This window comes from Nomascus leucogenys, chromosome 12 (genome assembly GCF_006542625.1).
Source record: "Nomascus leucogenys isolate Asia chromosome 12, Asia_NLE_v1, whole genome shotgun sequence".
NCBI lineage: Eukaryota > Metazoa > Chordata > Mammalia > Primates > Hylobatidae > Nomascus > Nomascus leucogenys.
In genome coordinates this window covers 55,990,988-56,016,457 of record NC_044392.1, presented here as the reverse complement: position 1 = coordinate 56,016,457, position 25,470 = coordinate 55,990,988, and the positions used below count along the sequence as shown (strand labels likewise).

Sequence of the window (25,470 nt, the reverse complement as noted above, 5' to 3'; positions counted from 1 at the left end):
CATGAGCATGGAATGTTCTTCCATTTGTTTGTATCCTCTTTTATTTCATTGAGCAGTGGTTTGCAGTTCTCCTTGAAGAGGTCCTTCACATCCCTTGTAAGTTGGATTCCCAGGTATTTTATTCTCTTTGAAGCAATTATGAATGGGAGTTCACTCATGATTTGGCTCTCTGTTTGTCTGTGATTGGTGTACAAGAATGCTTCTGATTTTTGTACATTGATTTTGTATCCTGAGACTTTGCTGAAGTTGCTAATCAGCTTAAGGAGATTTTGGGCTGAGACAGTGGGGTTTTCTAGATATACAATCATGTCATCTGCAAACAGGGACAAGTTGACTTCCTCTTTTCCTAATTGAATACCCTTTATTTCCTTCTCCTGCCTGATTGCCCTGGCCAGAACTTCCAGCACTATGCTGAATAGGAGTGGTGAGAGAGGGCATCCCTGTCTTGTGCCAGTTTTCAAAGGGAATGCTTCCAGTTTTTGCCCATTCAGTATGATATTGGCTGTGGGTTTGTCATAGATAGCTCTTATTATTTTGAGATACGTCCCATCAATACCTAATTTATTGAGAGTTTTTAGCATGAAGGGTTGTTGAATTTTGTCAAAGGCCTTTTCTGCATCTGTTGAGATAATCATGTGGTTTTTGTCTTTGGTTCTGTTTATATGCTGGATTACATTTATTGATTTGCGTACATTGAACCAGCCTTGCATCCCAGGGATGAAGCCCACTTAATCATGGTGTATAAGCTTTTTGATGGGCTGCTGGATTCGGTTTGCCAGATTTTATTAAGGATTTTTGCATCAATGTTCATCAAGGATATGGGTCTGAATTCTCTTTTTTGGTTGTGTCTCTGCCAGGCTTTGGTATCAGGACGATGCTGGCTTCATAAAATGTGTTAGGGAGGATTCCCTCTTTTTCTATCAATTGGAATAGTTTCAGAAGGAATGGTACCAGTTCCTCCTTGTATCTCTGGTAGAATTCAGCTGTGAATCCATCAGGTCCTGGACTCTTTTTGGTTGGTAAGCTATTGATTATTGCCACAATTTCAGAGCCTGTTATTGGTCTATTCAGAGATTCAACTTCTTCCTGGTTTAGTCTTGAGAGGGTGTATTTGTCGAGAAATTTATCCATTTCTTCTGGATTTTCTAGTTTATTTGCGTAGAGGTGTTTGTAGTATTCTCTGATGGTAGATTGTATTTCTGTGGGATCAGTGGTGATATCTCCTTTTTCATTTTTTATTGCATCTATTTGATTCTTCTCTCTTTTCTTCTTTATTAGTCTTGCTAGCAGTCTATCAATTTTGTTGATCTTTCAAAAAACCAGCTCCTGGATTCATTAATTTTTTGAAGGGCTTTTGGTGTCTCTATTTCCTTCACTTCTGCTCGGATTTTAGTTATTTCTAGCCTTCTGCTAGCTTTTGAATGTGTTTGCTCTTGCTTTTCTAGTTCTTTTAATTGTGATGTTAGGGTGTCAATTCTGGACCTTTCCTGCTTTCTCTTGTGAGCATTTAGGGCTATAAATCTCCCTCTACACACTGCTTTGAATGTGTCCCAGAGATTCTGGTATGTTGTGTCTTTGTTCTCGTTGGTTTCAAAGAACATCTTTATTTCTGCCTTCATTTCATTATGTACCCAGTAGTCATTCAGGAGCATGTTGTTCAGTTTCCATGCAGTTGAGCGGTTTTGAGTGAGTTTCTTAATCCTGAGTTGTAGTTTGATTGCACTGTGGTCTGAGAGACAGTTTGTTATAATTTCTGTTCTTTTACATTTGCTGAGGAGAGCTTTACTTCCAACTATGTGGTCAATTTTGGAATAGGTGTGGTGTGGTGCTGAAAAAAATGTATATTCTGTTGATTTAGGGTGGAGAGTTCTGTAGATGTCTATTAGGTCCACTTTGTGCAGAGCTGAGTTCAATTCCTGGATATCCTTGTTAACTTTCTGTCTCGTTGATCTGTCTAATGTTGACAGTGGGGTGTTAAAATCTCCCATTATTATTGTGTGGGAGTTTAAGTCCCTTTTTAGGTCACTCAGGACTTGCTTTATGAATCTGGGTGCTCCTGTGTTGGGTGCATGTATATTTAGGATAGTTAGCTCTTCTTGTTGAATTGATCCTTTTACCATTATGTAATGGCCTTCTTTGTCTCTTTTGATCTTTGTTGGTTTAAAGTCTATTTTATCAGACTAGGATTGCAACCCCTGCCTTTTTTTGTTTTCCATTTGCTTGATAGATCTTCCTCCATCCCTTTATTTTGAGTCTATGTGTGTCTCTGCATGTGAGATGAGTTTCCTGAATACAGCACACTGATGGGTCTTGACTCCTTATCCAGTTTGCCAGTCTGTGTCTTTTAATTGGAGCATTTAGCCCATTTACATTTAAAGTTAATATTGTTATGTGTGAATTTGATCCTGTCATTATGATGTCAGTTGGTTATTTGCTTGTTAGTTGATGCAGTTTCTTCCTAGCCTCGATGGTCTTTACAATTTGGCATGTTTTTGCAGTGGCTGGTACCGGTTGTTCTTTTCCATGTTTAGTGCTTCCTTCAGGAGCTCTTTTAGGGCAGGCCTGGTGGTGACAAAATCACTCAGCATTTGCTTGTCTGTAAAGGATTTTATTTCTCCTTCACTTACGAAGCTTAGTTTGGCTGGATATGAAATTCTGGGTTGAAAATTCTTTTCTTTAAGAATGTTGAATATCAGCCCCCACTCTCTTCTGGTTTGTAGAGTTTCTCAAATGGAAATGCAGAAATCACCCGTCTTCTGTGTCGCTCACGCTGGGAGCTGTAGACCGGAGCTGTTCCTATTCGGCCATCTTGGCTCCACCTCCCCAGAATAACATTAAATTAAACACAGTGCTGTTTGGTATGCAACTTTGGAAAAGTTACTTTGCCCCTCTGGGGCTGTTTCGCCTTCCATGAAATCGAAGGTTAGATTAGTTGCCTATAAGGGCTCTTTCCATCCTAAAATTTAATGGAAGTGTGTATTTACATATTTGAACTTAAAAGATATGTAAATTGTTTGGTTTTGAGAATGTTACCACATTGCAAGATATAACAGTTATCATTATTACCCCCTTAGATGTTGCATCTGACCTTTAAAAGGTTATTTTGATTATTCTCTATTTTCTTCAGTTCTTTCTGTGCTTCCAATGTAAAAAACAAAAAAACAAAAAACAAAAAACAAAAATCTGTGTTTATTTCCCACAGGTATTTTTCTGCAGTTCTTGGTTAGCCTCTTTTCAACATCTTATGTCTGTGAATCTGTATCATATTGCCAGCACCATTTTGGAATCTGCAAGTTATTAAGAAGTTACCTAGATTATCTCAGGGACATCCCTGAGATCCACAATTTTCTCTTTTAGAAGGAACTTATTCAGACTAGAAAGTGAACAGGTGCGATATTCAGCTGCTCTAGGGGAGCTGAGTGAATGGGAAGGAAGTCAATTACCTGACAGTTTTTCCCAGTGTAGCCCAGGGGGCAGCTGCAGCGGTAGGTACCTAGGCCATCAACACATGTTCCCTCATTCAGGCATGGATGAGAGCTGCATTCATTGATCTCATGGAGGCAGAAGGATCCAGTGAAACCCACAGGGCACAAGCAAGAGAAGGAGTTAATCCCATCAACACATGTGCCACCATTGAAACAGGAGCTAAGAAGCAAACAGAGCAACATCAGCTATGTATCTGGTGCCTGTGACTTACTACTACAAAGTAAGACTTCTGGAATCTAAGATCATACAGAGGCAAATACCTCTGAGCAACCCATATCCCATAAACTTTCTTACAAGCTAGATTGTGTGCCAGAAGCTCTGAGGTGCCCACTTCCTTTCTATAATCAAAGGCTTAGAAGTATTTAAAAGACTGAGCTTACTATAGATACCTAGAGAAAAATGAAGTTTTCCAGGTTTTACGCAGTTCTTCTGTAGTTTTCCCATGTATCACATTTCATTTTATCTCTAAGTCAATTTAATTTATTTGAAAAGCCCTCTTCACTATAGATTATTTATAAAAGACAAATAGAACAAACACGTTCATAATATTATAAAAAGAAATTAAACAAAACTCCCAGAAATTACTTAAAGACTAGTAACAATTCCAATCTCTGCAGAAAAACTGGAATTTTTGGATTTTTGAAATGAATGAGAGGCCAAGGGAAGAACAGAACAAAATTATAGCTCTTTCTGTTCCCTAAGCAAGAAATAATAAACCATCCCTATAAACTTTGCAACCTCTGACCTTTAACTTTCTATTATATATGTTTATCAGGAACCAGTAACTGGGCAATAGGAGATGACTGTGGACTGGGATCCATATGGACACCTCATCCCTGCTCCACAATTCTAGCACTGTGCTCTGAAGTTTCCTTCCCTTTCTCCTTTTCTCTCGTAAGATGCTGATGCCCGAGTGACTGGTTGCTCACCTCTCAGTGCACTCATTGATGTTGTTCTCACAATGGACTCCATCAAATCCTGCCTGGCACTTGCAAGTGTAACTGTTGACGTAGTCAGAGCAGGTCCCTCCATTCTTACAGGGTTCACTCAGACACTCATTCATGTCTGTCTGGCACTTATCCCCAGTGAAACCCGGAAGGCAGAGGCAGGAGAAAGTATTCACTCCATCCACACAGGAACCTCCATTCTGGCAAGGATCTAAGCCATACAAAAGAATTAGAGCTCTGAAGAGTAGCATCAATTTAATCTTAGATTCATAAAAGTGAATGACCTGAACTAAGTCATGCTGAGGGCAGCATAATTCTGACTTTTTCATTCAATTTTGCCAACTCCTTCATTTATGAAAATGAATTCAATAATATTTGCTTGAAGTTTTTAACCTGTTTGTTAATTGGAATAAACTTCATCTATGTCACCACCAACAGTTTTGTAAAATTAATAGTCATAAAACTTGCATTGGTCCCTCACACATTTGGAAATCAAATATGTGCCCCAATACACAGAATATCAATCAATATTTTCAAAAGGTATATGTGATTGTGGAGTGTGTGGGGGAGGACAGAATACACATATTCATGTTTTTCCAGGCGTATTAACTATATAAATTAAGCTTCTCTCTCCCTTTCACTTCCGTCTCCTCTCTCTCTCTTTTAGATTTCAGTAGCCTTACGAAACAAAGTTTACATAAAAATTGAAATATCACATAGCTTGATCTTGGAACACTTTATACTCATAGTAAGGAACCAACAAATTTTAAGCTACAGTCACGCCATGGCACTCTACAATTATATGCCATACAAATCAGAACAAGAAAAACAAGCTGTAGCTATGGCTCTTAAGGAACTTAAAAATATAATTGCAAAGACAGGTCATACATGTAAAATGAGAACTAAATACTAAACTAAAGGGTAATGTGACCTTTATTTTATTAGAGAAACATTTTATATACTTTATTCATCTCTTGAACTAATTCCCTTATAAGACTCATCTGCAGTCTCTATTAAAGCAATTGTAAAAATTGTTTCAGTTTTTCTTAACCACAGTACAGAGCTACTATAATTTCCATAGCATCTTTCAGGAAACTCACCATCCATAATTTACTGAATTATTTTAAACTCATTGTAAATATTGTTGGTCCCACTTCATATAGAAAAATTTAAAAATAATATTTTGAATGAAATGTTACTTAATGTGAGAAAGGAATAGAAACAGCTTGATCTCACTCCCTAAAGTTCTCCATCAATTGTGCCTTGGATACTTTTTCACTATTTGTAATACATCATTAAAATTATTTGTCCATGTGTCTTTTTTTTTTTTTTTAGACGAAGTCTCACTCTGTTGCCCGGGCTGGAGTGCAGTGGCACAATCTTGGCTCACTGCAACCTCCGCCTCCCGGGTTCAAGAGATTCTCGTGCATCAGCCTCCCGAGCAGCTGGAATTACAGGTGCCCGCCACCATGCCTGGCTAATTTTTGTATTTTTAGTACAGACCAGGTTTCACCATGTTGGCCAGGCTGGTCTCGAACTGTGTCTATATGTCTTTCTTCCCTAACAGACTATGAGCTTCACGAAAATAGAAACTAAAACTTATTTATCTTATCACTGCCAGCACCTAGCATGGTGGCCTCCATATGATAATCCGAAGTTATATATCCTGTAAACTAAGGTGTCATTATTAATGCATTGTGATAATCTCATTTGAAGTTAAATCACTATACAAGTAACTAAGGATTGGTCAGTACATACATGTAATAAAACTATTAAGGCTGGGGGAAGAACCACCAGAAAGAAGTAGGCAGAATAATCCCTAGGGTTTCCACTGGGCTGAGAATAGCTCATGTTTATTCAATAAGAATGAAAAAAACCACGTGGCAGTGAGTAGAGTCCTGAGGGACCCCTGTCGTAGTAGTGAGCCATATTAGCCCTCAACTAAAGACTATTTTGGAACCAATTAACAAACTTTGAAGTAAGACTCTGAAGGACTGAACTATGTCCAAATAGTTGAATATTTGAACAAAGCTCAAAAATGTTTTTTTTTAAAAAGATTTTTTTAAAAATTCAGCATGGAACAATGTAAAATGGATGTCTAGCATCCAATAAAAAATTACCAGGCAGGCAAAGAAGCAGGAAATACAACTCAAAATGAGTAGAAAAAATATGAACAGAAACATACTCAGGAATTTCTCATATGGTAGAAAAGTAGGTAAGGACAATAAAATATGGTCAATTATTATCAACTAGAAAACAACGATACTCAATATATTCAAGAAGGAAATAAAAGCATGAACATGACAAAGAGGGAGGTAATGTTAAAAGAAAGACTTGAATTAAACTTCCACATATAAAAACATAATACCTGAGGGAAAAATATACTAAATGAGATTAACAGTAAACAAGAAACTATAGAGGAAACAATTAGTGAACTTGAAAGTATAACAAGATAACTTCAAATAGTAAAATAATCCAAAATAAAACACTAGGTGGAAAAAACACTGAAAAATAAATAAATCAACCTTGCAGCCTAATAAATGCATAATGAACATTACAAAAGGGAGAAGCAAAAACTTTTGAAAAAAATAATGGTTAAATATTTACCAAATAATGGTTAAATATTTTCCAGACTTGGACCCATAACCAAAAATATCAGTAAACTCCAAACAGAAGAAACATAAAGAACAAGAACACTACACCAGGCTAGGCGTGGTGGCTCACGCCTGTAATCCCAGCACTTTGGGAGGTCCAGGTGGGCAGATTACAAGGTCAGGAAACCAAGACCACCCTGGCTAACACGGTGAAACCCCATCTCTACTAAAAATACAAAAAATTAGCTGGGCATGGTGGCGGGCACCTGTAGTCCCAGCTACTCGGGAGGCTGAGGCAGAAGAAGGGGGCGAACCCAGGAGGCAGAGCTTGCACTGAGCCAAGTTCACGCCACTGCACTCCAGCCTGTGCAACAGAACAAGACTCCATCTAAAAAAAAAAAAAAAAAAAAAAAAGAACACCACACCAATGGGCATTATAATCAAGTTGGTAAAAATCAGTGGAAAGAGGATATCTTAAAAGCAGCCACAGGAGAGATAATTATGTATAAAGGAACAGATAAAAGAACTGTGGAATAACAGCAGATTTCTCCTCAGAAATAATGCAAGGTAGAAGATAATAGGATAGCTTTAAAGTGCTGAAAGAGAAAGTCAATTTAGAATTCTCTTCCCTGTGAAAACATCTTTGATAACCAAAGCAAAATAGAAACCTTTCTGACATACAAAAACAGAAAGACTTCATTACCAGGAGACAAAGACTACACAAAATATTCAAGGAATTTTTTCAGACAGAAGGAAAATGATACCTGATGGAAACACAAATCTACATAAAAGAATAAAGACCAACAAGACTTGAAAATATGTGGGTAACTTAAAGACTTTTAAATTATTTTTCAAATTTCTTGAAAAAATAATTGACCTTTTAATTAAATATTTGGTGGGTTTAATGCTATATACATTTTATAACAACAGTAGAAGAGAGGCCAGGAGGAATGTAAATGTGAGTATACAGCTCTTCTCCTCTATACGAAGTGGTACGATTGAAGGTACATTATAATAAGTTAAAGCTGCACACCAGTAATTCCTACAATAACTACTAAAAAAATGTAACTAATATGGTAGTGAATATAGATAAATTTTTGAAATTTATGTAGAAAAAATGTAATCATAAAAATACTCAATTATTTCAAAAGATGTCAGAAAAAGGAAAATGGAAACAATAAACAGAAAGAACAAAGATAAAGCAACAGCAAGATGGCATATTTTGAAGCCAGCCACATAAAAACTACATTAAATTTAAACAATCTAAATACCTGAATTAAAAGATAGATATTGTCACACTGGAGAAAAAAAGACAAGACCCAATACATGCTCTCTACAAAAAACCCATTTTAGAGAAACAGGCCAGAAGTAAAAGGATTTTTAAAAACACACTCTAATAATAAAATAAAGCTAGAGTAGCTGTATCAATATCAGGCAAAGTAGACTTCAGAGAGAGAAATATGACAAGAGTTTAAAAAGGCCATTTCAAAATGATAAATGGGTCAATTCCTCAAAAGGACATAAGAACCCTAAATGTTTATGCACTTAAGACTAGAGTTTCAAAATTCATTAAGCCAAAACAAATAGAATTACTAGAGAAACAGATGAATATACAATGATAGTAAAGATTTCAATACTCTTGAATAAGAAGTAAACAGAAAGCCTCCTTATTATACTCTATGAATAATATGTAGACAGAAAGTCATAGAGGACATAAAAGACCTGAATAACACTACCCTATCCAATTTGAATTAATAACATTTATAGAACACTGTATGAAAAAAATCTGCAAAACAGACATTCTTCCCTTTCAAAGAAAGAAGAGACAAATTACCAATAGTAGAAACAACAGAAGGAAACCATCACAGATCTTATAGACTATTAAAGCACAGTAAGGAAATGTTACGAAACAAATTGATGTTATTGTCAACAAATTTGACAAAACAGATGAATTGGAGTAATTCTTTGAAAGACAGATATTACCAAAGCTCAATTAAAAACAGATAGCCCATATGGCATTATATGTATTAGGAAAACCAAAATTGTAGTTAAAAACTTTCCCAGAAAGAAGGTTCCATGTCTAGATATTTGTAAGAAAACACACCAGTTCTACACAAACTCTCCCAGAAAACAGAAAGAAACACTTCCTGATATGTTCTATGAGGACAGCATTGCCCTCCTATCACAACCAGACAATGGTAGTCCAAGAAACCTGGAGAACAATATCCTTCATGAACACAGATATAGAAATCCTTAACAACATTTTGGCAAATCAAATCCAATAATACATAAAAGGAATAACACATAATGACCAAGTGGAATATAGCCCATAAATTTAAGATTAGCTTAACATTTGCAAAATGTTAAATAAATTTGATGACAATTTACTTATATTAAAAGACCAAAAAATAATATCACCATGTCAACAGATGTAGACAAATCAATTGCACACCAAAAAATCAACATTCATTCGTCATAAAAATACAAAAAGACCTCTTAACAAACCAGAAGTACAAGGTCTCTCAATTTGATAAAAGGCCTTTATGAAAACCTATAGGTAACATCTCACCTAATGGTAAAAGACTACATACTTTTCCCTAGGATCAAAAACAAGGTAAGGCTTCTCTCACCACTTCTATTCTGCATTTATTGAAGATCTTAGTACAATAATACTAAAATAAATAAAAGGTATACAGGGTTGAAAAGAAATAAAAGGCATAAAGGTTATTTATAGACAGCATGATTGTATCTGTAGAAAATCCTAAGAATCTAAACTATCTTGAGGCTAACCTACGAACCTCCAACTAATAAGAAGTTAGTTTAGTACAGTAAGGAAACAAAATTAAACTTGACTTTTAAGTCACACGATATGTAAAAATTAACTCAAAAGAGATCATAGGCCAAAATGTAAGAGCTAAAATTACACAACTTTTAGAAGAAACCACAGTAGATAAACCTCAAGTTTGGATTAGGTGAAGATTTGTTAAACAAGATACATGAAGCATGAACTATAAAGGAAAAACATGCATACACTGAATTTCATCAATGTTAACATTTTCCTCTTCAAAAGAAAATCAAAAGAGAAGCTATAAATTGGAGGGAAATCGTTGGGAAGCAAATACCTGTCAAAGAATTATTATCTAAGAATATAAAGAACTCTTTCAACTCAAGAAGACAACCCAATTATTTCAAATGGGCAAAAAATTTAAATAGACATTTCACCAACGAAGATATGCAAATGGGCAAAGCACACGAAACGATGCTTGACATCACTGGCAAAGAGAATAATACGAATTAAAATCACAATGAAATACCGCTATACACCCACTAGAAGAGCTAAATTTAAATGATATCAACAAGAGTTTGTGAGCATATGGTTCAAATAGAACTTTCATACAATTCTAGTGAGAATGAAAATAGTACAACCACCTTGGAAAACATTTTGGCGATTTCTTAAAAAGTGAAACATAAACTTACAAACATGATTCACCAATTCTACTCCTAGGTATTTACTCAAGAGAACTAAAACCATATGTCCACACAAAGACTCATTCATAGCAACTTCATCTGTAATATCCCCAAATTGGAAAACACCCAAATGGCCATCAACCAATGAACTGTAATATGTCTATACAATGGAATACTGCAGAACAATAAACTAGAATGTACTATTGATATAAACAACATGGATGGGTCTCAAATACTATGTTCATTAAAACAAGTCAGAACCTCTCCTGACTTATGCTTATCTGACTGCATTTATATAAAATTATAAAAACTGCCAACTAATAATCTATAGTGACAGAAGGTAAATCTGTGACTCCACAGGCAAGAAAGAGAGAAGGTTAAATTGCAATGGGATGAAGATAGTTTTAGGGTGATAAATATGTTTATTATTTTGGGTGATAGTTTCAGTTACCATATGTCAAAATGTGCCAAATTGTACACTGAAAATATTTGCAGTTTAATGTACATTAATTATACCTCAATAAATCTGTTTTTTAAAAAACACTATCATAGCATTGTCCTCACATTTTCAATGTTCACAAATTAAAGGGAATGCTTAAAATATATTCCACTGCCTCAACTCCCAAGGACGCTAACTTCAAAAGAAAGAGTTAAAACACTACTGTTAAATATGCTGGATAAATGACCGGTATGCTCAATGTCAGGCATAAGAGGTGGCAGCCTCCACTGGGCTCTCCCCTGCTCCCTGTGTGTTTTCCTCTCCTCAGGGGGCTTAAGAGCTGACTGGCATACTCACTGGCAAGGCAGTCATCGATGTCCTCCTCACAGTCCATACCACTGAAGCCTGGTGGACACTCACACATGTAGCTTCCCTGGGTGTTATGGCAGAGACCATGGTTCATGCAGGGCTTGGAGATACACTCGTCAATGTCAATGGTACACCTCTGACCTAGGAACACAGGGCCAATAAATGACCTAGTCCTTGGAAGCTGATTCCCACAAAAATCTACACGGGACCTGAGCTTAGCTGGGGTGCATGGAGCTATTCCACAGACAAACTGGTTGGCCCCCTGCTTTAGGAAGTTCCAGGAAGACTTCTGTGGCCTAGGAAGTTGCTGCCAAAGTGCTTAAACTCCCTGAAGAATGAACATCATGTCTTGAGAGGCTTGGGTTGCAGCCTTCCAGCCTCTAGAGGGCCCCGAAGACACGGACAATGGAAAGGCTTTCTAAGCCATTCCGATTAGCAGCTCCTGTGCAAAACCTGTGTACTCTTGACAAGATGGACAGGCCTCAAAAGACCAGCAGGGCCTTCCATATGATCTGATAACCTGACCACTTTGTTTAAAATCAGAATGCATGTTCTTGGCTTCACACCCATGTTCTTACCTTGCCAGCCAGGAGCACACAAGCAGGTATAACTCTCAAAATTTGATGACTCTTTGCAAACAGCAGCATTCTCACAAGGGTTTGGGGAACAGGGAGCCAATACTGTCTGACAATTCTTGCCTGGAAAGTAAATGACAGAGTTTATGACAGATAAACAGGTAAGAAAACGAAAATTTTCCCAAGTTGTATCCCAAGGATGTTCTCCAAATTCCAGTCAAAAGTCCTGATTAAGAGGCTTTGAAAATGGAGAAACCCATGATCTTTTCAGCATTGGCTCTGATATTGCTAACTGTGTAACCTTGGGCAAGATACTTAGGGACCTCCTACAACTGTGATTTTATGAACTAGGCCTGTTAAATGTAGTTTCCCTACATTACTATTTCTTTTTTTTTTTTTTTTTTTTTTTTTTTTGAGACAGAGTCTCACTCTGACTCTCAGGCTGGAGTGCAGTGATTCGATCTCGGCTCACTGCAACCTCCACCTCCCAGGTTCATGCCATTCTCCTGCCTCCACCTCCCGAGTAGCTGGGGCTACAGGAGCCCGCACCACACCTGGCTAATTTTTTATATTTTTAGTAGAGATGGGGTTTCACCATGTTAGCCAGGATGGTTGCAATCTCCTGACCTCGTGATGCACCTGCCTCGGCCTCCCAAAGTGCTGGGATTACAGGGTGAGCCACTGCACCCGGCCTACTATTTCTTCTAGAGGGGAAAAAGTAACAACGTGCTATCAAGTCTTTCAGGTAACACAGTCATGCTATGGCTATTCTGCTACTCTACACAACTTAGAGTCACTATTAACAGCTGCTATTAACAGCTCAAGACTCCAGGGAAGTAATAACTCAGTCATGCTCCTGACTGCATGCCGCAACCTGATGAAACAGGCAAAGGTATTGTCTATGTTTGTGTTTTGTTCCCTCTGAATGAGGAAAATAGATGAAGAGGAGATAAACAAGCCATAGAAATATAACCAATCACAAGAAGGCAATAATAAGCCAGTAGAAAACAAAGAATAAATGTCCCAAGCACACTCCGCACATAACACCTGAAACAAAGAACAGCTATGTGACATGCAGTCACACTCACATCTTCTCAGTTGTAACAGCCGTCGAAGGGGTGACACCTCTGAGTGAGATGTAGGGGTACTGAATGCGGGAAGTAAAAAGGCCATTAAGAGGAAAAGCTTCATATTCAAAGAGACCTACAGGTAAATCCTAGATGTACCACTTACCTATATGACCTTGAGCAAGCAAGCTCCCTTTGCCTCAGCCTCCTCATGTGTAAAATGGCAATAGGAACTTCTACATTGTAGAATTACTGAGGAATACATTAAATAATCCAAAGTACAAAAAGTGTCTGGCACATAGTAAATTACCAAGAAGTGGTAGCTGTATTCTTGAAACTAAGACAAATAGCTAAAGTCCTGGAAACATTCAAATGATAGACAACCATCATCTATGTGCCTGGTTCCAGCCATATACAATTAAAAAAAATTTTCTTTCAAATACTGAAGTACAATGTAGGCAAATGACTGTCCACCACTTGCATCTTAGGAGGCCACAATGTTTCCTCAAAGCTCAAGATCCAGTCAGTAAGGGCAGGAAGGACAACTGAGGAGTGAGCCCTCGGAGGAGCACTGCAGCCCCACAGACCTGGGCACTGAGACTCAGGCACTGACAAAGCAAGGTCAAGTATCCCTTCTGGTCCCTGCTGGTACCTCCAGGACCCACCTGTGTATGGCAGCACACAGTGGCAAGTGTAGCCACTTATGTCATCAAAGCAGGTTCCTTGGTTCAGGCATGGATTTGAGGCACATTCATCAATATTCACCTGGCAGTTATAGCCTGTAGACAAAAGGAAAAAACCAAAAACAGTAAAACTTTCTGACAGCCTCATCAATTTCTAACCAATTCTCTTTGGGGGTAAAAACTGAACACATCAGAAATTGCATTCATTTCTTCAGGCCACTGAAATACCTGTTCATTCATTTCAGCCCCATGTCCCTGACATACAGTCAGTAAATGACAGCAGTTAGTTGAAAAGATGAATGGAAAAACAGTCTATTCTAATGGTCTGAAAGCCTAATGCCCCTCCAACTACAAATAACTTCTCAATAATGAAGTTCTTGGTTCAAAAGCTTGTTGCATGATCTATTTATTATTTATTTATTTTTGAGACAGGGGGTCTCACTCTGTCATTCAGGCTGGAGTGCAGTTGTGTAATCATGGCTCACTGCAGCCTCGACCTCTCAGGCTCAGCAATCCTCCCACCTCAGCCTCCTGAGTAGCTAGAACCACAGGTGCATGCCATCATGCCCACTTGATTTTTTAAATTTCTTGTAGAGATGAGGTCTCATTATGTTGCCCAGGCTGGTCTCCAATTTCTGCGGCCAAGTGATCCTCCCACCTCACCCTCCCAAAATGCTGGGATTACAGGTGTGAGACATCGCACCCAGCCAATAGCTAGTTGCATGATAAACATAAGCCCTTTGTATATAACATTTCTGGTCAGGAAAAGGGATGATGTTTTTGAATACATTAATCAAAGCCTCTGGTTTATGCCCATTTTTTCTTAGGCACCATGTCTACCACCCATGTGGTACTTCCTGAAGTTACCAAGCTGTTTTCTCCTGAATCAAGGCATGAACCCTTCTCCCACTAAGAAAAGGATAAAGGGAATAAAAGATTAGTGGAGATAGCACAGTACCCAAATACTGCACACCTTTGCATCTCCAACAGGGCCTGGCACAGAAGCTTAAAATAGAGAAACCAGGGCACTGTGGAAAAGAAAACATGGTCTAGGAATGCAGAGGTATGGGTTCAAGGAGTATTCTGCTGCTCACTGGGCATATAACTTGGGATTTTACCTTTTGAATTTTATTTTGTTCACTGATAAGCAAGTCTCATAAGATAAAGAAATAGAAGTGTTTTGAAATCTACAAGTTTCTTTGCCAATGTAATACAATATATCAGAAAATTAATGGCTGAAATACGGTCTCAGAGAAGTTTCAAGTAATCAAATAAAGTGGCTCTAAAACATGCTGATGTATCACAATAGCACGGCACAATATTTGAGTGAGGAAATCAATGAATAAATAGACAGATGAGTGCAAATATAATGATTTACCCACACAGCTCTCTTTCGTGAGTTTCCAAGAGAAAACTGATGGTAGAAATACAACAGTGATAACTCAAAAGCAGACTTTACACAATTCCCATGACTATACATTTGTTGGGTAGGCCAGCAGTCCTCCAACGTTTTTGGCACCAGGGATTGGTTTCGTGGAAGACAATTTTTCCATGATCCGGGGTTGTGGGGATGATTTTAGGATGATGATTCAAGCACATCCCATTTATTGTGCACTTTATTTTTATTATTATAATATTACACTTTAATATACAATGAAATAGTTTTACAAGTCACTATAATGTAGAATTGGTGGGAGCCCTGAGCTTGTTTTCCTGCCACTAGACAGTCCCATCTGGAGGTGATGGGAGACAGTGACAGATCATCAGGCATTAGATTCTTATAAGGAGCACACAACCTACATCCTTCACATGTGGAGTTCACAATAGGGTTCGCAGTCCTATGAGAATCTAAGGCCACCACTGATCTGACAGAGACAGAGCTCAGGTGGTAATGTGAATGATGGGGAGTGGCTATAAATACAGATGAAGCTTTGCTCCCTGGCCGGCTGCTCACCTCCTGCTGTGTGGCCTGGTTCCTAACAGGCCACACACAGGTACTGGTCTGTAGCCTGAGGGCTGAGGACCTCCGGTGTAGACCAAAGATGACTAAGTAACTAAGAATATCTCAATGTGTTAAAAAGTTTGTTGAAAGAGTTCTGAACATGTGGATTCTTCCTTGATATTACTACTATCTTAATTATAGTAAGCATAATATTTTCATTCTACTTCCATATAGCTATTTGAACTATCATAGACTCAAACCTGGACCAGGAAGCTTATAATTAGACACTTGGCCAATGCTGTAAAACTGGAGTCTTAACTGCTCATCTTAAATATTACCATTTCAGGCCGGGCGCGGTGGCTCATGCCTGTAATCCCAGCACTTTGAGAGGCTGAGGTGGGCAGATCACCTGAGGTCAGGAGTTTGTGACCAGCCTAACCAACATGGAGAAACCCCGTCTCTACTAAAAATACAAAATTAGCCGGGTGTGGTGGTATATGCCTGTAATCCCAGCTACTAGGGAGGCTGAGGCAAGAGAATGGCTTGAACTCAGGAGGCAGAGCTTGCAGTGAGCCAAGATCACGCACCATTGCACTCCAGCCTGGGCAACAAGAGCAAAACTCTGTCTCAAAAAAAAAAAAAAAAAATTACTATCTCAATGGGTTACCTCTCTGCTAGGCTGAAGGTAGAAATTGTATCTATTCATGTTTTTATTCTCCAAGTGCCTTACAAGTCTAATTGCTCAATATGTTTGTTACACGAATGAATGAAAAAGAGAAAAGGAAACTAAGAAGTGACTCAAGCAGTATTCAACAACAAGAAGACAAAGAGCAGACGCAGAAAGATGTACTTTTGTTTTCACCTTTAAAGCCCTTCTTGCAAGTACACCTGTATCCATTCACCAGATTGTCACAAGTTCCTCCATTCTGGCATGGATTCGAAAGGCATTCATTTTTGTCCACTTCACAGTTGATGCCAACCCAGCCTGCATCACAGAGACACTTATATCTGAAAGAAGACAAAACTTTTTACTATAGGAGGTATAAATGTATGATTGAGTCACAGAGTGAAATACAGGACTTGGTGAAGAAATGGGGCAAACTGATCTCATTTCTACTTTCATGGAACTACCCTTGCATCACCTTGCACATGGTGTGTACCATGTGGCCCTATCGGGTGTATCCAGTAAAGAAACCTTTTTGGTGCTTTCCTGGCTCACTAAGTTAGTGAAATTATAATGAAATTTCTTATGTAAACTATGGTTTGTATAATATATTGGGCCACTCTGAAGGAAACAATATCATGGATAAATCTGCACAATGTATGTTACTATACATAGAACTAAAGTAAAGCAAACATTAAGATCATTAGTTTTTGGTGCCAAATAGATACCTAGGTCACTGTCAGGGACCCTGAGCCACTCTAAGATGCTCCTGGGATATTTCATATCTAAGTCATGCTTTGTCTTGACCTAAAACTTGGCTTCAGAAAGCACTTAGGGTATTCTGCAGGAAAAGGCACAAGAATGAAGGTATTTGAAATGTAAATATAATCTCCAATTTGAACATCACTAACACTTAGAATGTGGTATCAGGAAATGATAGCTTTCTTATCGGGAGAATTTTAAGAAAACGAGAGATGGATAGGGGTGCCCTGAAGGCTGCTAAACTCTGAAACACCAATACTGAGTTAATTCATTTTTAAATAACTGTATTTACTATTTGCCTCTAAACACTCTTTATCCTTTCATCTTTCAAAGTTTGGCAAAGGAAAATGTCCAAAGCCATATCCTATGGCAAACACAGGAGGAGTATAAGAGTGTCTCGTGAGACCTAAGGTCACTCTATGATTCTAGAAAATCACTAACACATCACACAAGTCTGTAGGGCTTAAAAATTGCAAATGTTTTATCAGGGATATTTCTAAAGTTGGCTGAAGCGGCCCTACTTCAGAGCACACACTGGCACTGTGACAGAACAGAGCTGAGCTATGTTTAAGCAAGGGAAAAAAAATCAAAAGCTAGAACATTCTTCAGAAATCATTCCAGTAATACGTACTAAAAACATAACTTCCTAACAGTCACACAATGAGTATGGGTTCCTCCCATGAGGTCCTTGCTAATGACCCATATAAGGGAGACATTCCTCCTTATGTTCCATCTAGGTCCTCACTTATGGAAGGGAGGGGCCAGCTTCCATGGATTAAATGGTAATTCAGAAGGCTCTGATGCAGACTACCAAATCTTCAGCAAAGTTTCAGCTCAAGGCCCCATTTGACAACTTCAGGCTGTCATCAGTACTACAAGCCAACTGGTTTAACACAGGTCAATAAGAAACTATTACATGGGGCAGCTACTCACCCACTGAGACCTCCAGTACAGTTTCCATGGATGCAGGGATTGCTCAGGCATTCGTTCACCTGTGAGTAGCAGCTGGGGTGATGGGGTCCCTCGGGGCATATACAACGGAAACCATTCACACCGTTGATACATGTTGCACCCTTGCGACAAGGATTGGAGGCACACTCATCAATGTCAATGTTACATCTCTGCCCTGTGGAGAAGGGGGACAGTGTTATTCACATCCTAAATGCTTAGGAAATAGACCCAAAACTATAAGACATTATGTTGACATCCTTCATCTGCTCAGGCCATAAGGAGCCTTGGGGCACTAAATGTCAAGATGTAAGGAATCAGACACCCAATAACACTTAATGGCATGCAAAGGAGCAAAGAGCATTGACTTTTGATAATCAAGGAAAGCTAACAAAAGGCTGGAAAAGTATTATAGCAATTTGGCATTTTCTTTCAACTCAGAAATGGGGAAACTTCACAAGGTTCTAAGAAGAGAATGTCAAATGTTACCAAAGAAGGCTTCTCTTCTTAATGCTGTCCCGAGTACAACTCAAAGAAGCATTCATTAACATGCTTTGTGCTGGTTTAGCACAAATTCATTTTCTCAGTTAGCCTCTTACATTTCTATTTATGGTAAATCCAAATTAACTGGAATGCTTAATGAATGGGCTAGTAACTTAATTCAATAATTAAATTGATTGTAAAGAAAGGCTATTTTGTTTTCATTCTTAGAGTCGTATTAATCCATTTTTTTTTGACCTCAGGAAGTAGAGTCTCAAAGTATAATTTTGTTGTCCTCTGATATTAGAGAAAATAATGCAGTCTGTCACTGTAGACCTATGGTTCTTAAAATTTAATGTTTAAGAACATTATCATCATTAAGATAAGTTAAGAACATTATCATCATTAAGAACATTATCATCATTAAGAACGAAATCGTCACTTTAAGTTGTTACTTTAAGTGGAGATTCCTAGGCCCTATCACCATAGATTGTGATGAATAGAATCTAGCAAACCATATTTTTTAAAATGTAGGTGGTGTAAAAACCAGATTTTGAGAAATTCTGTTCTAGACAATTATTACTTATCATCATCATACAATGTAGATACTGGGAGTAAGTGAAATTGAAGTGAATATGTTGCTCCTCCAAGACATAGCCAAGTTGCTCTTTAAAAAGATGTCTGCTATAACCTTGATATTTCTTAGGCTGAATAAAGTAATATAGGCCAGTTATACAAGTGTTTCCATTTGTTACACTTTGAGTAACTGAGATTTAACTATATATTCCAAAATGATATGAAATGTTAAAATTACCTACAATTCTATAAATGAGTGGCATCAAGCAACTGTTATGAATTTATATATTTCAAAGAATACAATGTTCTGATTCTGATTTTGAAAACATGCATTTTTCTCATTTAAGAAAGAGCAATCCTGTATTTAGAACAGGACATTCCAAATGAAATAGATACCCACTCCTATGAAGTATGAGTATTCACATTTTTTCACCCTCCATTGCTCTCTAAACCATCATCGGTGGTTCTTGTGGTAAAAACCCATAATCTGGAAGTGGCTGCTGTTTTTCTCTTAAGTGTTTTATTAATAGCTTATTTTTAAGTACTATTTCCTTGGCCTCGACCACTGATTCTTTGAGCTGTTTGTCAGTGGCACCAAAATATGAACCAGAGCTCTTCAACCACACAGTTAGCCTCAGCCTGTAATATAGTGGAGGATGACAGGAAAAAGGTTTTTTCATTTTTGGTCTTTTCTTGGAAGCATCTCCTCAGAAGCCACTCCCCCCAAGTTTTCTTTATTTGCTTTTAAACTCTTTGCAGAATAAATTTTCAAGCCATCTTTATCTGAAAGTATTAAATGCGGTCTACTATGTTGATTGACAGCTGTTCCATCAGGAAGGTCCGACCCTCAAGGAGTTTCCACTGAGCATCAGCAAAGTCCAGTGGAAGGCCAAGCAATTTGTTGGGCTCAGTGACTGAAATGAGAAGTTACCCAGTGTTTCTTCTGACTCAGCACTCAATAAATTGGTGTTTAATAAATGAAAACATGGTATAGTCCACACTTCAGAGTCTGGCATTAGCTAGCAAAAGTGCTATATTTGAGTCCCATTCATTCGTTCATTCAGCAACATTCACTAAGTGTTTCCTGTGTGCTAGACATTGCTTTAGACACTCGCTATAAAGATGATTAAACGAGGTCTCTGCCTTCTGGGAACTCACAGTCCTCACTGCAACTCACTGGCAGAGGCCATGAGTATATACATCAAGGTCTGTCTCTCAGTTGCCTTATTTGTTAAATGGGTATAGTAGAACTTCCTTTCTGGATTGTTACGAGAATTCAGGAAGATAATGGGTATGAAGGTGCTTTGTAAAACTGAAAAGCAGTTTATAGAAGTATCACATAATTCCTTACCTTCCCCCATTTAAAAAGGTTCTAAGAGAACAGACAACTTAGTATTAAAACAAAAAAAAAATCCTCTTTAAAGCTGTCAAAGCTATTATTAGAATGATACAGGAAAAATATATTAAAATAAAACAAGAGCAAGAATAAAACTCCTCACATTTACCACTCATGAGTATATACCACAGTTGTCTCTGATGTTTTTAGCAGCTGATTAAAAAAAACCATCTCAGACGTAGGCAACAGTTCCATGAACAGGGGACCACCTAGTAACCAAAACATTCCATTTCTTATAAGGTTTCATGCTACACCTTAGGTTTATTTTAGAATATTTTTAGCCTATGTTCTCCCTTCTTGACCTTCCTGGTTTGCTGAATGTTAAAAAGAGAAAGAATATGATTCATTGGCATTTTGAAAAAATGAGTCCAGTAGAAGCCTTATATAAACACACACACACACACACACACACACACACACACACACACACACTACAACAGGCCCCTAATCAGGATGTCCAGTGTAGTGGGAACGAGCATGGGCTCTGGGGTCAGATTGCCTGGGATGTAATTCTGGCTGCTGTGCACTGGTAACATTACTTAACCTCTCTGTGTTCTGGGTTTCTTATTCTGTAGGTATTCTCAACAGCAGTGACAATTGAGACTAGGCACTTAATTTAGTGCCCAGCTCAAAATTAGTTCTTCATAAATGTTACCTATTCTCTTTGTATTACCCACTTATCAACAATGTACCTATTATCTTATCTAGCAGCAATTGTGTATTCACTTGACTGCCACTTGATCTAGGAATAACAAGTTTCAGGATGCAGAACATCAGGCTACTACAGCAGCACTGGGCATTGGGCATGACAGTTTTCATCAGATTTGGCTTCTCAGTGATCTTTCACTGAACAGGGATTACTGTGACCCATTTGGGTGCAAACTTTCCTTTCTAATGTCCACAATCATACCAAATAGGAGAAATTCTTGTGAAATAGAGAGCAAAGTACATTCTTGGCAAATGAATGGTGGACATTTACTTCACTTTGCTCTGGCTGCTTTTTGCAGACTATCAAAAACTCTGAAGGGTGTTTCTCACATTTGGGTACAAACAACCACATGGAAATTATTAAAGGGTAACATGTTAGTGGCTGCTTCTGTGTGTCACTGTCCAGAAAGAACAGAATGTACAGTGTGTGCCTTCTGATGATGCCAAGAAGAAACTCAGGTGTGTCAGTGAGGGGCCTCAGGTTTCTGCAGTAGTAGCCTCTAGCACTTTTTGATCAGGATGGTAAAAGATAAAGATAATATTGACAAGTAAAAGGAGAGAAGATGTGTGTGTGTGTGTGTGTGTGTGTGTGTGTGCATGTACATGCACATGTGTGTATGTGTAAATGCCTAGGCTGTTTATACTTTAAGAGGAGTTATATTCAAAATTCTTCTAGCCATTTACTTTCTTCCTCCTGGGCAGAAAGATCTCTCTCATGCTACCCAAATTAGGGTGGTCTCCCCAAGCTCTGACCTCATTCAACAATATTTCAGAAGACGAAGTACCCAGAAATAAGCATTCAGTATTTTCACAGAATTCTACCTTGAGTATGTCAAAGAGGAAGTACCCAGAAACAAGCATTCAGTATTTTCATAAGATTTTACCTTGAATATATCTTTACAGAAGGCCTTGACTACTACCTGTAGTCAGTAAACATAGCTTTGTAAGCAATGTAACTCAAGCAAAGCAAAGGCAATTTATGGTCTGTCTAGGAATTATTTTCTGGTAGCAATAAACACATAACTGAAAAACTCTAATTAATGAAAAGTATCTTTCAGTTAAGGTCTGTGAACAGAAAACTGATCTAGAGAAGCAGAGAAACAGACTACTAACCTTCCAGAGAGACGAAGAAATAGGAAACACTTGAAAAGCAATATTCGTTTGGATGCTATATTCCCAAAGTGATAGGGCTGAAGGAGGGGCCTTGCAGTAAAAGGAGCTTTACCTGTGAATCCTGGTGAGCAGACACAACTGTAGCGATTAATGCCATCCATACAGATTCCATGGATACAAGGGTTACTTGCACAGTCATCAAAATTAATTTCACAATTAACCCCTGGAAGAGAAAACCCAAGGGAAACCATTCAATATTACCACAGAAATACTAAGGTTTTCTGCTTGTGATGCAGCAACGTGGTAAGAAATCTAAGGTGAATTCCAGCCAACCCTGGACAGAATAAAGCAGCAGTTCTCAAAATGCAGTCCACAGACTCTTTCAGGAAGATATAGAGGTCCAAAGGATTTTATTAATCATACTTAGCCATGATCTTTCCTTTTCACTGTGCTAACATTCAAACCAATGGCGCAGAGGCAATGGGGTGAAACTGATCGCATCAGCATGAATCAAGGCAGTAGAACCAAACTGTACTATAATTATTCTACTGCTCACCTCCACATGCCACAGTTAAACAAGCAAAAACACCAGTTTCACTCAAGAGTGGCTTTGTTGAGGAAGTTAAAATTAGTAACTTTATAATTTTAATAAATCTCGAACCTTGAGTAATGTCTACTACTCCATGTGATGAAATGGAAGTATACATAAAGCATTTCTGTGGCATGCCAAGTATGAGAGTTGTCTCCAGGAAGAGCTATAATGCTATTGTTTGAGCTGTGAGTTGAAATAGCTGCTTTCTTCATGAAACCCCATTTTAATTGAAAGAGCAACTGACAGACAAACCAGGGTTAATCAGAATTGAGTATTTAGCAAATATTAAGTGAAAGCAGCAAACCTGTCATTTTGAGGAAAAGCAAATTGACAGTATTTTTGCCAAAGATAAAACTTAAGCTTTCGAATCAAAATTAGAATTTTGGAATTTGTATCTATCACTGTGAGCTTGATACTGCCTGTCAGTATTATAGGATAAATTTCAGGATAAATCTTGAGTCTAGTAACTTCCTCCTTAGGTAAGCTGCCTTGTTTTTGCTTTACTGCCCAGATGAATGGAAGAGTTTGGTTATATTAACAGTATACAATCATTATTGTTACCATTATTTGTAAAGAGATATTTGTGAAATATATTTGTAATATATTTTGTAATATATTTGTAATATATTTCACAATTATCTCTTTACAAATAATGGTAACAATATTTACTTTTTATTTTTGTATGAATTTAGTGATGCTTTCTGAGTGTCATAGAATAATATTTTGGTAGTTTAAAAAGACTAAAAACAAAAACTGGTAATGAGAATATAAGAAAACGAAACATCCAGGATAAAATGCCATACTTATGATTCACTCATACTTTGTTTTTCTTTCTTTTTTTTTTTCAGAGATAGGGTCTTGATCTGTCACCTAGACTGGAGAGCAATGACACGAGCACAGCTCCCTGCAACCTCAATATCCCTGGCTCAAGCTATCCCCCCACCTCAGCCTCTCGACAGGTGTGTACCACCTTACCTGGCTAATTTTTATTTATTTTTTGTAGGGACGAGGTTTTGCTATGTTGCCCAGGCTGGTCTCAAACTCCCAGACTCAAGCAATCATCCCACCTCGGCCTCCCAAAATGTTGGGATTACAGGTATGAGCCACTGTGCCCATACTCTGCAATAATGTTTATTAATAATAATTACAGAGGAACAGTTTATTGAGTTCTATGAGCAAAGTACGCTGCTTTGCCTGTCATGTAAGTTTTCTCTAACCCTGTCACCCACCCTGCACATTAGTCTGTGTTAACACCCATTTTACAGACAACAGGGCTGACCTGCACAGTTCCACCATTAAGGCAGGAAAGCTGGGCTCTGAGCCCCCTGTTTGTGTGGCTCCACAGAATCCTCTTTCCACCACACCGTACTGTCATCCGTGATTAATGAGGCTATACTGCCTAACTAGCCATAAATGAGGGAAAGATTTCCATATTCCCTGCAGAGAAGTGGATACCTTTAGGAGATGTTTCTAACCCTTGACTGACAACCCTGCTTTACCCTCAAACCAAGAAGGCAGCACCCCCTCCCAATGAAGCCCTGATGATCCAATGTGACTCCAGCCCCCATCCATGGTTTGAGTAGGAAAAGATGCCTGGATCAAGCTAGGCCAATGAGATTCTCTCATTACAACACTGAAACACAGACTGTGTGACCTCTGGTCTACAAATGCCCAGTTTCCTGTTATTTTCTCCAAAGCCTTATTATTCAACTGCTTGGAATCTATAAGAGGCTCTGGATGCTTTAGCTAAGCTCTTTCTGTTTCTTTGTTTTGTTGTTGTTTATTTTTTGTAAATGATGACTTAAACTAGCTCAAGTTGGGCTGTTACTTGCAACACAAAGAAACTTACTTAAAACTTTACTATCATAAAAGCACAGATGAGAGAAGGCACTGAAGGTAACTCTGGGTAGTATATCTCACTTTAAGTACCCAGTGAGTGACTACCACAATTTTAGCTGGCAAACTGTAAAATATTTCTTCCATCCACTCCCCTATCCAAACACCAAACTACCAACTTAGGCCATATAAGTGGAACAGGAATTCTTACTCTAGAACTTGAGACTCTATTCATAATGCCTCGTTTAATGGATTTTCCACCCAGGTCCCTGATATATGCCAGCTCTTTCTCCACCCATTACAGAACCACATTTTTTTATGTTGTCTGACCATTGCTTGCTTTAATTCTCCAGATAACTGCAGGAATGTCTTTGGCAGGTTCTGACAGATTCCGGGCCTTCCTTTCCATGCTGCCCACAGATCACTCATATTGACTTCTCACCTTCTCAGTGACAGCTACTTATACCATACCCTCTCTGTCCTCCCCAGAAAACACCTGATATATCCTGGTATAATCATATAATACCAGAGAAAACAAAGTGCTTGCCAACCCACCACTCACCCAGGTTTCCAGTATGTTTATTATGATGGGAATGATAGCAAAGTCTAAAGCCCCTCGATTCTAAAGACATCCAGTCAATTGCTTGTAAATCTCTCAAATTTCTTTTCCTACTGTAATTTCTCATATCTGAGGAACAGCCCAGAAGCAAATTGCTTTTGGAAGTTTTCACAAAGATCTATTCGCCCTTTTAGTGAGTTATCTAAATGTGGGGAGGGAAAGGCATTTTCAGCTGTGACGGCATGGGATGTTTTCGTATGCCTGAG

The 25,470-nt window shown here is 38.2% G+C and overlaps 2 protein-coding genes across 2 annotated transcripts in view; both read right to left on the bottom strand.

Moving 5' to 3' along the window:
• The window catches only part of LOC115837636 (putative neuroblastoma breakpoint family member 7), a 655,832-nt gene that overhangs the window by 123,243 nt on the left and 507,119 nt on the right, over nt 1–25,470 (bottom strand).
• Nucleotides 1–25,470, bottom strand: part of NOTCH2 (notch receptor 2) — a 164,005-nt gene that overhangs the window by 29,614 nt on the left and 108,921 nt on the right. The window contains exons 12-19 of the mRNA XM_030824712.1: nt 22,330–22,440; nt 17,930–18,122; nt 16,433–16,578; nt 13,611–13,724; nt 11,882–12,001; nt 11,292–11,444; nt 4,416–4,644; nt 3,444–3,645 (exon numbers count right to left, since the gene is read on the bottom strand). Coding sequence (XP_030680572.1) covers nt 3,444–3,645; nt 4,416–4,644; nt 11,292–11,444; nt 11,882–12,001; nt 13,611–13,724; nt 16,433–16,578; nt 17,930–18,122; nt 22,330–22,440 — 1,268 coding nt within the window. The remainder of the gene's footprint in view (nt 1–3,443; nt 3,646–4,415; nt 4,645–11,291; nt 11,445–11,881; nt 12,002–13,610; nt 13,725–16,432; nt 16,579–17,929; nt 18,123–22,329; nt 22,441–25,470) is intronic.